The sequence below is a fragment of the Olea europaea genome, chromosome 3, assembly GCF_002742605.1.
Source record: "Olea europaea var. sylvestris chromosome 3, O_europaea_v1, whole genome shotgun sequence".
NCBI lineage: Eukaryota > Viridiplantae > Streptophyta > Magnoliopsida > Lamiales > Oleaceae > Olea > Olea europaea.
Window position 1 is genome coordinate 16,431,049 of NC_036239.1, and position 12,787 is coordinate 16,443,835.

At 35.0% G+C, this 12,787-nt stretch overlaps 1 protein-coding gene across 1 annotated transcript; it reads left to right on the forward strand.

Moving 5' to 3' along the window:
• The first annotated feature begins 11,070 nt into the window (after positions 1-11,070).
• On the forward strand, positions 11,071-12,057 carry LOC111379030 (zinc finger MYM-type protein 1-like). The gene has a single exon (XM_023002340.1). It carries the CDS (start codon positions 11,071-11,073, stop codon positions 12,055-12,057), a length of 987 nt encoding a protein of 328 aa, XP_022858108.1.
• Positions 12,058-12,787: the final 730 nt, after the last annotated feature.

Genomic DNA, 12,787 nt, shown 5'->3' on the forward strand with positions numbered 1-12,787 from the left:
GTAGGGAAAAAACGAAAAGAGAAGATAAAAAACAATACATTCAAGGAACTATTTTTTGAAAAAATATTGGATCCGTTGAGAAACCAACAAAAATAGAACTAGTTAATTGTTTGAACACTCTTTGTACTTTACAAAATGTCACGTTTCACTCACCGAATTTCATTTTGCACCCCATCACTCACTCAACTTTGGAACTTTGCACTCCATCACTCACCCGGCTAACTCCGTCCATACCGTTCGCCTACGTGGAAAACGTCATAACACTTGGCAGTTAAATTACGCCAACTCAACATGGAGCACCATGTCATTAATCCCCAAACCCGCCAAACGCGCCTCTCCATTTAATGAAAGCGTGAGACAACTCTTCATTATATTAACAGAAGAAAAAGATCCATCCCCAAAATCTTCAACTTCCAAATTGTGAAACCCTAACCTGAAATCGAAGTTGAATAGAAAATTAAAGGGCCGACGAGCTGATTCGAACTATCTTGTAGAAATGGAGAAAACAAATGGAGGTAATGTGTAATTCTCCCCCTCCTCCTCCCCTTTTTAGGGTAATGTCTTTGCTGCTGTTATCCTGATTCAAACTATCCTTTTTTCTCCAACTTTTTTAGGATAACGTCTTTGCTGCTGTTATCCTGATTCGAACTATCATGTAGAAATGGTGTTGTGCTATTGTTTGAAAGCATTTGAATGATTTGTAAAATGTAACTAGCAGCAAGAGTTTTTATGCTTAAAGAGTGAAAGTGTCGTACCTAGTTCTTTGAACATCTATGATTATTTTAAAATTTGTTTTAATCAAAACTTTTGCTTGTGTTATAGGTAAGAATAAAGGGGTTTGCCACAGTTACAGATAGCCAGGGCACCAATTGTGGGTATGCCCAAAGAAGCAACAATGTCCAGGTTGTGCGAAGGGCTTTATGAAATGGATGGAGGTAGAAAAGACTGCAAACACTGATCGGTTATTATTTTGCTTCACTAGAGATTGCGGGTTTTTCGAATGGAGCAATGTTTCGCCTGCCAACCAAGAACCATTACAAGATGAGGGCCAGTCCAGTGGCGTTAGAGATGAACAGGAATCGAAATGCAATTGTTTGTCCACTCGTAATCCTACACAGCAAAATGACGAGCTGTCGGATTTGTTCAGAACTTGTACTCGAATTACTGAACAATCAGATGTCGAGATATCCATCAACATTACGTTCTGCAAGGGAAAAGGAGAAATGGATGCCAATGAGAAACATAAGGGAAAAGATCAATGTATAAATTCAAATATGTATTTGATGGGAAGACTTTTAATTTTAACGCTTTTGTACGCATCACGAGATATTTCGTGATCAAAATTGTATGTGCGTTGATGTACTGGACACTATGTCGTGATCTAAATTGTATGTGCATTAACAGGAAAACTTTCATGTTCGAAACTTTGTTTTCTAAATATTTACTTCCGACCTCATGTTGATAGTTCATTAGCAGTTAGTTATATAAATATTTGTTTGAAACTTAATTATGTAAATTGCATGAGCTATTTGAAGTTATATAAACTTAGTTATGTAAACGGTCATTGATCATTGTTGGTGCATAACTACATATAAACCAGGTGTTGCTGTTTGAAACTGGTATGTAAATGGTGTTATGTAAACCATGTTTTGCTGTGCATTTGGATGTTACTAGAGGAAATGAAAGTAAACCAGATGAGATGGAGGAAATAAATGGATGTGTATATTACATAAAACCCAGAATGAAACCAAAATTCACATATGTCCTGAAGTTTACACATCAAAAACCAGAACTACATACCCATGTATATCAGACAAAAACCAGGCAACTCCATCAAAAAATTACCAGAACTACATTCCCATCTATGCAAGATAAAAATAGGCAACAAAGATATTACAAAAGATCTACAAAAACTACAGACACGCGTGAGTAGTAGCATCCATTTCTCCAAGGTTGATGTGCTCTGTCAATGTAGCTCCATTGCCGGTGCTACAAGGAGCTGGCCCATCTGAGACAGTAGTAGTTCGGCATTAGTTCTCGACTCTGGGAGTGGGCATGAAGTGAAAATAGCAAACTTCATTGTGTGCGTTGCTTGAACTAGATCCATTCCCTCTGTTTGGAACTAGTTTTCCCTATCAATGGCAAGTGTACTACAAGGTAAATGTTTGGCAATCTTAACAGCAACATTGATAGGGAATGAAAAAAGAAAATGTTTTCCATTACAACTACTTACATGTCTCCTTATTTCCTCCGATGTGTGACTACCCGTTGGGACTAGCTCCAAATGTCCAGTTCTGGAGATGGAAGAAAATGAATGATCAACTATCATTTCAATTGAAATTAACAATAAACATTCATTCAAGTACTTACGTTGAACAATGCATTAGGTCTAGAATGGTATCTTTTGTTGTGACCCTTTAAGTTACATATTGAACATGTCATCGATACTCTTCCTTTTCTCCTGACATGCAATTTTCCCTAGGAGTTTGCAATAACATCTTCATCAGCTTGCAATGACATTCAATCACATTACTCAAACCCTTTTACCTTTCGGTCATCACGGTCTAGTCATGCCCATTTCCCATTTGAATATCCTCTGCCAAATATTTCAAAAACCATCTCCATATAATTGTGTTCTCCTTTTGGACAATGGCATACACAATTGGATAAATGCAGTCATTTGTATCTAGGCCAACTGCAGTGAGCATCACATCATCGCAAACACTCGGAGATGACACCCGTCTAATCCAATCAATTTTCTACACCCATGTCGAAATCCTAATTTGCAAGCACTTAAACATAAATATATACCTTGAAAAACCTACCCATTTAGTGTTATCATCACTGTGGACCCCAGATTTGTCCTCAACACCTCGACCACGTATGACCTTAATGACACAAATTGTTCTTCGATGCTTCCATTAATCATCTGTTTTGCATATCTTCTTGCTTTTCAAGCTACATTTCAAGTAATATTTACCTTCAAGTCTTCCTTTACAGTTGCTTGCATACTTTTCATTTTTCACTCCGGATCTACCTTGACCTGCTCAATGTACCAATGAACTATGAAAATATAGTTATAATGACGATTGTATTGATCCCTATTGCATGCGTGCTGAGGCATGCATGACTTTACTTGGATCGTAATCATCTTAGAAGCCCATATTCTCCTTTGGCATTTTGATTTACAAATCCCTTGAACTCTATTTTCGTCATTTACCTTACACTTTACATTATATTAGTTTACTGCACCTTAAGTTCGAATTGCCTTCCTAAATTCTTGCATAGAACTGAACAACTAACCAACATGGAGTTGTGGATCCTGCATATCAGTTTCAGCCATAAACTCTGAAAATCGATACGTAGCCTCATCATCAGATGACATGTCGGACAACAGTTCTTCTGACGATGGACATTCCAAATCGTCCACATACTCTTGTTCATTTTCTACCACTACACCATCTTCTTCCCGTTCAGTTCCACCTACATCGCAACTGACCTCAAATCCCTCCGTTACATTATCGTCAAACAACCTATCATCTTCACCAGTCGATAAGTCGGTATCACAATCATTGAAGTCAGGGTCTTCCTCCGCATTTGTCACGAAAACAAGAAATTGGAAAAGATCAACAAAACTCGCCGAAGAAGAAAGAATGTCGATAATTATGCTAAATTGTTCTTAAACAGCCTATTGGATCCTTGAAAGAACCTGGGTAAACCAACATAAAATATAAACATTGTCATTCCAGAATCAAAGTAAATTAATGGGTTATTGGGTTCGAAAATAGAACCGAGTACAAATGTGAAAATTGAAACTCGTCATTGGGTTAGAAAACGAAATGTGTATGCACAACAATACACGAAATTGGTTTTTGGGATGAAAATAGGTAGCACAACAACATAGAAAAACTACAAAAGCATAAAAGAAATACACCACCAACATTTTTGAAGAATCCAAAAAGAATAAAAAATAATTCTGTACTTTACTCCTTGTGGACCCTCCATGTGCGAGTGTTACAAACACTAATATTCCTTGTTGGGGTGGGGCCTTCGACCATGATGTCAGGTCGGTTTCAAGTTATGGCTCACGACGTGTAATGCAATTAAGCTACCAAGCTTCAATTTCTGTGTTCTTTTAGAAACTAGGGTTCTAACTCACACAATTTTAATGCATTAAATGGAGAGGTGTGTTTGGGGTTTAATGACATTGCACTCCATGTTGAGTTGGGCCAAGTGTCGATGACGCCTTCCACGTAGGCGAACGGTATGGACAAAGTCAGCCATGTGAGTGATGGAGTGCAAAAGTCCAAAGTTGAGTGAGTGATGGGGTGCAAAATGAAGTTCGGTGAGTGAAACATGACATTTTGTAAAGTACAATGAGTGTTCAAACAATTAACTCAAAATAAAACCCTCTGGTGTTTTGCTTCTCATTAGATGACAGAGCCTAGATTTTTTTCATAAATTCTAACTTAAATCAGAAAAAATATGAAGAATCTCCTAAACCAGATTAGGAGTAACCAAGCAATAGTTTACTCTAACCTAAATCTTTTTTGCAAGTTAAATAACTTTCAGTCCCTTGCTTCCTTCAAGATCAATAATGTGATTAGAAGTAAATTTCCCAGTTCCTGATGTCACCTGATGCCTTTCTTGCGTTGGAGGGTGTCTTTGTGTTGCATAATTGCAACATCATTTTCAGCAACCGAACCGTTTCGTAGAGTGGATACTACATGTTCACAATCTTTATTTTAGAGGAAAACATGCAACCGCCATAAGAATGTAGTTATGAGAACTTATCACTATCTTATTCTACTTATCTAGCAATAGCCATTTTGGGGGAGTGGGGATGTAAAATGAATGTTAAAACTTTAGAAGAATGCAAATATCAACGATATCAAAACCACTTCTAAACATGCAAATATAATTTTATGCAATACCGTGATGTTTGACACTGACTAAAGTTCACACAGTTAAATTCTCTTGGTGAAAATATGAAGAACAATCTAAACTCCAAACCAACAATGTATTGCCGTATCACAATCTCTACATACCATCCTTTCCAACATTAATTTTATATATAGATATTCCTATCACCATCCCTTATTTATTAAGATTCTTATCTCGTATGTCCTTACTACTTAATTATTATTCTTCCAAATTTAAATGGGGTTTATGTTTGTGTATATAATGCACATCAATGTTTGTTGTTCACTCTTTTGCAAAATTCATGCACCAAACACATTTATGTGTTAATGGAAAACAAAAAGTATCGGGTCCATGTAAATATGAACTTAAGAATAGATCTTTAGCCAATCCAAGTGATAAAAGTTGACAAATATAAAAACAGATAGGAAGCAATGAATAAGAAGCACCTCAGCATTATCATGTAAACACAATCTTACAGCACCCTTTTATCAAATGTGGGCCATATCAAGCAGAGAGTGCGAAATGCCGCAATATTTCAAGCCAGATTAATGGATTTAAGTTCTTTTTCCTATTTAGGATGTCAAAACCAAGCAAATATACTTGACACGTAAAATGCTACATAAGGTTTTTATACAAAACTTAAGCATCCAACATAAGAATGGAAAACTTAAGCATCCAACATAAGAATGGACTCCAATCATTGAAAAACAAAAAGAAATTTTATGCTTACAATCGATGGACGAACACATCGAAGAGCTTTATGACACGACCCATCCGAATCATCTTAGTAGATCGTATACGTGTCGTGAAAATTTAAATAATATGACATCCGTGAAAATTTAAATAATATGACATCCGTGAAAATTTATGAAATATTGCTGCTGATCAATACTATAAGCTGAAAGCTTTAATATGAGAACTGAATAGATTGAATTCTATAATTTGAAATCTGATAAACTGTAGAAATACTGAAAAGTCACACCAAAAAGGTACCTAATGAATAGCCTTACTCATGTACAGAGTAATCTCGATGTACAAGCCAGAGTCATTCAAATTTGATAATCTGGTCGTACGTACACAGAGCTGCCCCAAATGCTAATCACCCTAGTATACGGCCCAAAGCCTATGTGTGTACGAGAGTGGGTCCTAAAAACCTCTGATAATTTGGTCATACATTATAGAAACACATTCACAATAGTATAAAGTAGGTAAAATCACCATAACTAATTATATACTGTGAAAACACATTCACACCAGTGCAGACTAGGGTAAAATCACCTGGGTATTTTCTGGTGGTTTTAAAATAACTTTAGTTATACTGAAACAGTTATATTCTAATAACCTGCTAATCAAATTATTTAATTTAATTAAATTTAACTTTGAAAATATCTAATTATAAATCCACTTCATTTAAAAAAATCACACTGTCAAATCAACTGTATGAAATAATAAATTTTCTAATCTAACATGAATTAATAAATAATTAATTTCTTAAAAATAAGTTTTATATCCACTCACCAAGACAAGCTATAGGCTATGAATGTCAATAAGTTCTTCCAATATCTTAGTCACCACCTGAAATGTGATACAAAATAACCAATTTAATGACTACCATACTATGTAGCTCTTATTATTTAATAACTGAATACCAAAACTTGATTTCTCGATACTTGAATAATTTTTCCCAAATTTTCTTTAATCACTTAAAGCTAATTCCACCTACCAATCCATTCACTAGTATCTAATAATACATCAAATAACCTTCATCCCCATCATAATAATAATTTTTCCCATCCTCCAAATCTAGTAAAACTAATTACCATAATTCAATGAACTAAATTTACATCTTGTTCATTATATTAATCCCTTTAAGTGTATGTTTCATCAAGTCTATAATTTCCCCAAACTATCTTTGCTCAAGCATTCAAATAGAAATCTAGGGTTTACTAAAAATAACATTGCTAACCTTGATTGAATGGAAATTTAAAGAATCAAGAAACTAGAACTCCAACTCATATTCCTATCTCATAAATCTGAAAATTTTAACCATAGGTTAAAACCCTAGAAATTCAACATAAATCATTCTTTTATCACTTGAAACAAATAAATAGATTAAATTCAAGCTTGAAGAGATTCAAACTTACCCTTTTTTTTCTTTCCCTCTCTTCTTTCTCCTTTTCGTCTATTTTTTTTCCTTCCTTTTTTCCCGATTTTTCTTCTCTTCCTAGTTGCATCCCCGTTTTCTAGTATGTGTGTGTGTGTGTTTTTGAGAGAAAAGTGGTCAATTCTAATAATATAAAGGCCCATGACTCAAAATTGCAAAGGAAGTCGCTCTTCTTCATTTTAATATAACATTTAATCCTTCTATCTTCCCTTAATATAAAAGTAAATTCCCCACATTGAATTGTATCTAAATTAACCCTCATGCATTGCCAATTATAAAATAAACCCCAATAAAATATTTTATTTCATTTTAGTCCTTTATTGACTTTGACCTTAACTAGTCAATTTTGATTTTTTGATTAAGAAAAATTAGATTGTAACACTGTATATATAGAAAGTTTTCCCACAAGAATCCCCATACCTTGCAACATTTTTTAATAATTTCGGTAAATAACAATAAGACACGTGCATAGCACGAGTCTCCATTTTTTCAAGTTAAGTATCATGATTGGTGCATTCGTATAATATGAGCTAATGAAATTTACTAGACAGCCAAGATTCTCGAGCCCTAAAATGCACTTGCCATCAGTTACAACTATAACTTGGTCCAGAGAACACAAAATGTTGTGCTAATGCTTTATGGAAGTAATAACTTTGGAAAATGAGTTTCAATGTAAGAAGTGAATGAGTTCCCAGTTGAAGCTATTTACTGAGTTAGTTTTTACCCAACTGCAAATGAACTCATTAACTTTTCGAGTGAAAATAATTTTAAAAAATATTACTTAAGTAGAGCAAAAGAAGAATGTTTTGTGCTGTCTCATCTAAATTTTTTTTTACCTGGATGCTTGATGACATCCAGTAAAGCTAGCCCCCTGTGACCTCTTTTATAAATTTTACGTACCACTTTACAACCTAACTTTGACTATTTTGACAAGAGACATTCGATTTGTAAAAGTAAGGTATTTAGAGTTGAATTTAGTAATTAAGGATGTGTTATAGTCCTTTTAAAAGGAAAAAAAAAAAAATTGAAGTCCTTGGGTTTATGATATCTTACCTGATTATGGTAGACCATTTCGAATCCTAATTACAGCAAGAGCCAAAATTAATTAGGTTACTGCTCCATCTTTTGTAATATGAAATAAAACATTTGAAGATGAATTGAAGGAAAGGAGTTTATTGAAAAAGGATCATCTTTGAGGTAGTTGTTCATCAATAATGAATTGTATAATTGATGAAGTAGAATGATGAACCTGCTTACTGATCGTTTGGTTACCCTCAAGTGAAAGGAATCGTGAGCAAGTAATATAGTAGTGTGTAGAATGTCGAACTCACGATGACTATGCGTTTGATCGAGTTAAAGCTAACAATTCCTTTAATCGGATAGCAAAATTGTATTGTAACTAACATTATAAAATCTATTAACTAACTTGAAAGCAATGTAAAAATTTATCAAATTTGTGAGACGTATTGCTAACATGTAGAATCCCCCTTACTACTCAATTTTTAGTTAAACAATTTAAATTGACAATTTCAATTCATACTTGTTGGTCAATGTTCCTATTTTATTTAAAAGCCTCTCTCGATAGCAATTAAATCTAATCATACACGTGAATTTCCTATATCTCTATGAAAAATGTGAACATGCAAAAAAGCATTAATCGAGTTAGAACATCCATAAAAATCATGTGAAGCATATATGTATATTCTATCCTCTATCGAATCTCACAATATTTATTACATGTGCTAATGATTAATTATCTCTCTCGATGAAAATAATACCCACAAAAAATCCAATTAATGGCCAGTTAATTGAAAAGCAGACGAAACAATAATAAATATCCAAACAATCAAACAAATTCAATGTCAATTTAATTATTCAAACCAAAAAAATTCGTAATAAGGGTTCATTCCATCCTAGTAATATTAAAAAGTTAGCCTAGCATAGAATCGAAGTTAAACAAACAAAAGTTAAAAGACATCACCAAAAATTGACGAAACGTGAATGAATTTTTTTCCTCCAAATGAGGCGGCCTTCTTCTTGTTCTTTCTCCAGCAAACAGCCTTTTTCCCTACTGTTTTATTTGATGTTTTCTGCCAATTAGGCCACCGACCACGTGTGTTTTTCGTTCGTAATTTTCAGCCTTTTCCTCCTCTGTTTGCATGTATAATCTCCCTCAAATTTTCCTCTAATTCAGCTGCCAATTGCCCTAAGTTTTCTGCCTTTTTCTTTCCCGTTCAGCTGCCTTTTTGCATGTATAAATTTTGCCCTTTTTTCTCAATTTCAACAACTGCCAACTTTTATATATGTAATCACCAAAAGAAATTTCCAATTGTTGACTTGAAAAAGAACACCCAAGTGGCCGTCCTTTCGGTCACTGGCGGACCGGGGGGGGGGGGGGGCATGTAGGGTCAATTGACCCCCTAGGTCTTAAAGTTTTTTTTTTTTTTTTAATTAAATAAATTAGTAGGTCAAAATTCAAAATAGTCAAAACTCAAACAAATCCTTCCCTTCTTCAACCGTATCTCTCTCTCTCAACTCCCGTCTCTCGTTGCCTCGCACAAACGGCACTGACGGCTGACTCCCACCGGCCACCATTGAAGCACATTAGCACAGCACAGAGCAGTGAGAGCTCACCCACAGCCACCGGCCACCGCTGCATCCCAGCCTCTGTTTCTGCCTGACCTAACTGCCTCCACCTAGAACGTTGCCGGCGCCTCCATGCGACTGCGGCAACAGCAATAGCCGACGCCAGTCACGCCAGTGCCGGCGACCCATCACTGCTGACTTGAAGGTTAGAAGCTTTACACTTACAAACTTATCACTTACTCAAATTTTTTCTTTGAATTCTTCTCCATAAGTGACAATAACCATAAATGTTGCTTGCCTGCCTGCCTCTATGTGTCATGTGTAGTTCCTATTTCTAAATTTGGATTTATTTACAGTTCAATTAATCAATTATGATTCATGTTCCTGCCCAATAAATGTAATTTAGGGATTTCTGATTTAGGGCTTTGATTTAAGAAATTGACCCTTTTCCAGTTTTCTGATTTAGGGCTTTGTTACTTATTTATATGTAAATTGATTATTGATAATATTGATTTGGGAAGATTGAAATTTTGTCTGACTTTTGGTAGGTAGGAAATAGTATAAACTGATTTAGGCATTTCTAATCTTGTTGATTTTTCATTTTTGGTTGGTTTGTTTCAGTTATGGAAAAATACTTTAAACGTACATCTACGATTTTCTGTGATGAACAAAATATCGGTGAAAGGAATGTTCGAAAGAAAAGGGATGAAAACGATGTTGGGGATGTTGATGTTGATGTTGATGTTGATGTTGATGTTGGAGATGTTGGGGGTATTGGAGACGTTGGAGATGTTGATGTTGGATTTGGGGATATTGGAGACGTTGGAAATGTTGAGGATATTGGAGATATTGGGGATAGTAGAGGAAATGTTGAGGATATTGGAGATGTTGGGGATGTTGATGTTGTACAGCTTCCCTCTGATCCTGGATTGAGAGTTCCAATACAGAATTATGATGTTAATATTCGAGATGTGATTCGAAGAGCATATATGCAAAGAGGTCCTTGTCAGCCTCGCAATTATATATTTCCACCCACAAGAATAGGTAAAATAGACCAACGATTTTGTGTTTCGTGGTATAATGAGCATCCCACTTGGTTGGAATACAGTATAGCAAAGGATGCAGTTTTTTGCTTTTATTGTTATCTTTTCAGTTTGAATGATGGTTCATTTGTTAAAGGCGGATTTTCAAATTGGAAAAAGAAAGAATATATAAGAAAATATGTTGGGGCTTCAAGTAGTGCACACAATCAAGTTCGGGTCAAATATGAATTGTTCAACAATCAAGAACAAAGTATTCGATCTTGTCTCGTTAAACAATTGCATCAAGCTCGAACAAATTATCGAATCTGATTAAATGCTTCAATTGATTGTGTTCGATTTCTTCTACGACAAAGGATGGCATTTCGTGGACATGATGAATATGAAGATTCAAACAATCAAGGAAACTTTCTTGAACTGTTGTATTGGTTGTGTGATCATAATCCTGAGATTAAGGCCATTGCTTTGACAAATGCACCTGAAAATTTGAAATTAACATCACCAAGAGTGCAAAAAGATATTGTAAGTGCTACTGCTTCTGAATGTCTACATGTGATTATTGAAAATATTCGTGATAGTTTCTTCTCAATTTTAGTTGATCAATCTCGAGATATTTCTATGAAAGAGCAAATGTCAGTTGTCATTCGTTATGTGAAGAATGGGTGTATATTGGAACATTTTATTGGTGTTATTCATGTTTTGAATACCACAGCTGCCTCACTTAAGGCTGCAATTGATCAGTTATTCTCAACGCATAGTTTAAGCATATCTAATTTGAGAGGCCAAGGATATGATGGAGCTAGTAACATGCGAGGTGAGTATAATGGCCTCAAAGCACTTATTTTGAAAGAAAATCCAAGTGCTTACTATATTCATTGCTTTGCTCATCAACTTCAATTAGCTCTTGTAGCTGTGGCACAGAAACATCCGAAGATTGAAACTTTCTTCACTACAGTACATAGATTGGTGAATATTGTTGGAGGATCAGCTAAACGGAGTGATCTTATTCGAGAGAATCAAAGATTGAAAATTCTTGAATCACTTAGTATTGGTGAAATATCAAGCGGACGAGGTCTCAATCAAGAAATTACTCTTCAGCGTCCTGGGGATACACGTTGGGGCTCTCACTATAGTTGTTTAATTAACTTGATTACCATGTTTTCAACTATAGTCGAAGTCATTGACATGCTTGCTACTGATTCTACAAGTACCGGAACAAGAGGTGATGCATGCATTTCATTGGAGTTGATGTTAAGATTTGAATTTGCATTTAATCTATATCTCATGAAAAAGATTTTAGGGATTTCAAACGAATTGTCAAAAGCATTACAAAGAAAAGATTAAGATATTGTCAATGCTATGAAATTGGTGCAAATATGTAAAACACAACTCCGAACCATGAGAGATGATGGATGGGATTCTTTTTTGGGAGTGATTTGTTCGTTTTGTGAAACTCACAAGATCAATGTTCCCGATATGGATGATATGTTCGTAACTGTAGGTCGTTCACGGCGTGAGACAGTGACAAATTTGCATCATTTTCGTGTGGAAATGTTTTATGCTGTCATTGATATGCAACTTCAAGAGCTGAATGATCGTTTTTCTGAAGCAAATAGTGACTTGCTTATTTGTGTTGCATGTTTATCTCCAAATAATTCATTTGCTGCTTTTGACAAGATCAAATTGATTCGACTATGTCAGTATTATACGGTAGATTTTGAAGCAGCAAATATCCTAGAACTTGATGATCAACTAGATACGTATATTATTGATATGCGCACTTCTGAAGATTTTGAAGAATTACAAGGCATTAGCGATCTTGCACAGAAGTTGGTTGTGAAGAATAAACATGAAGTGTATCCATTAGTCTACAAACTTGTGACACTAACCTTAGTTCTTCCCGTGGCTATTGCTACAGTCGAGAGAGCATTTTCTGCAATGACTTACGTTAAAAATCGTCTGCGCAATCGAATTGGAGATCAATGGTTGAATGATAGTTTGATTGCATATATTGAGAAAGATGTTTTTGATAAGATTGAAAATGATATAATTATTGAACGTTATCAAAGTATGA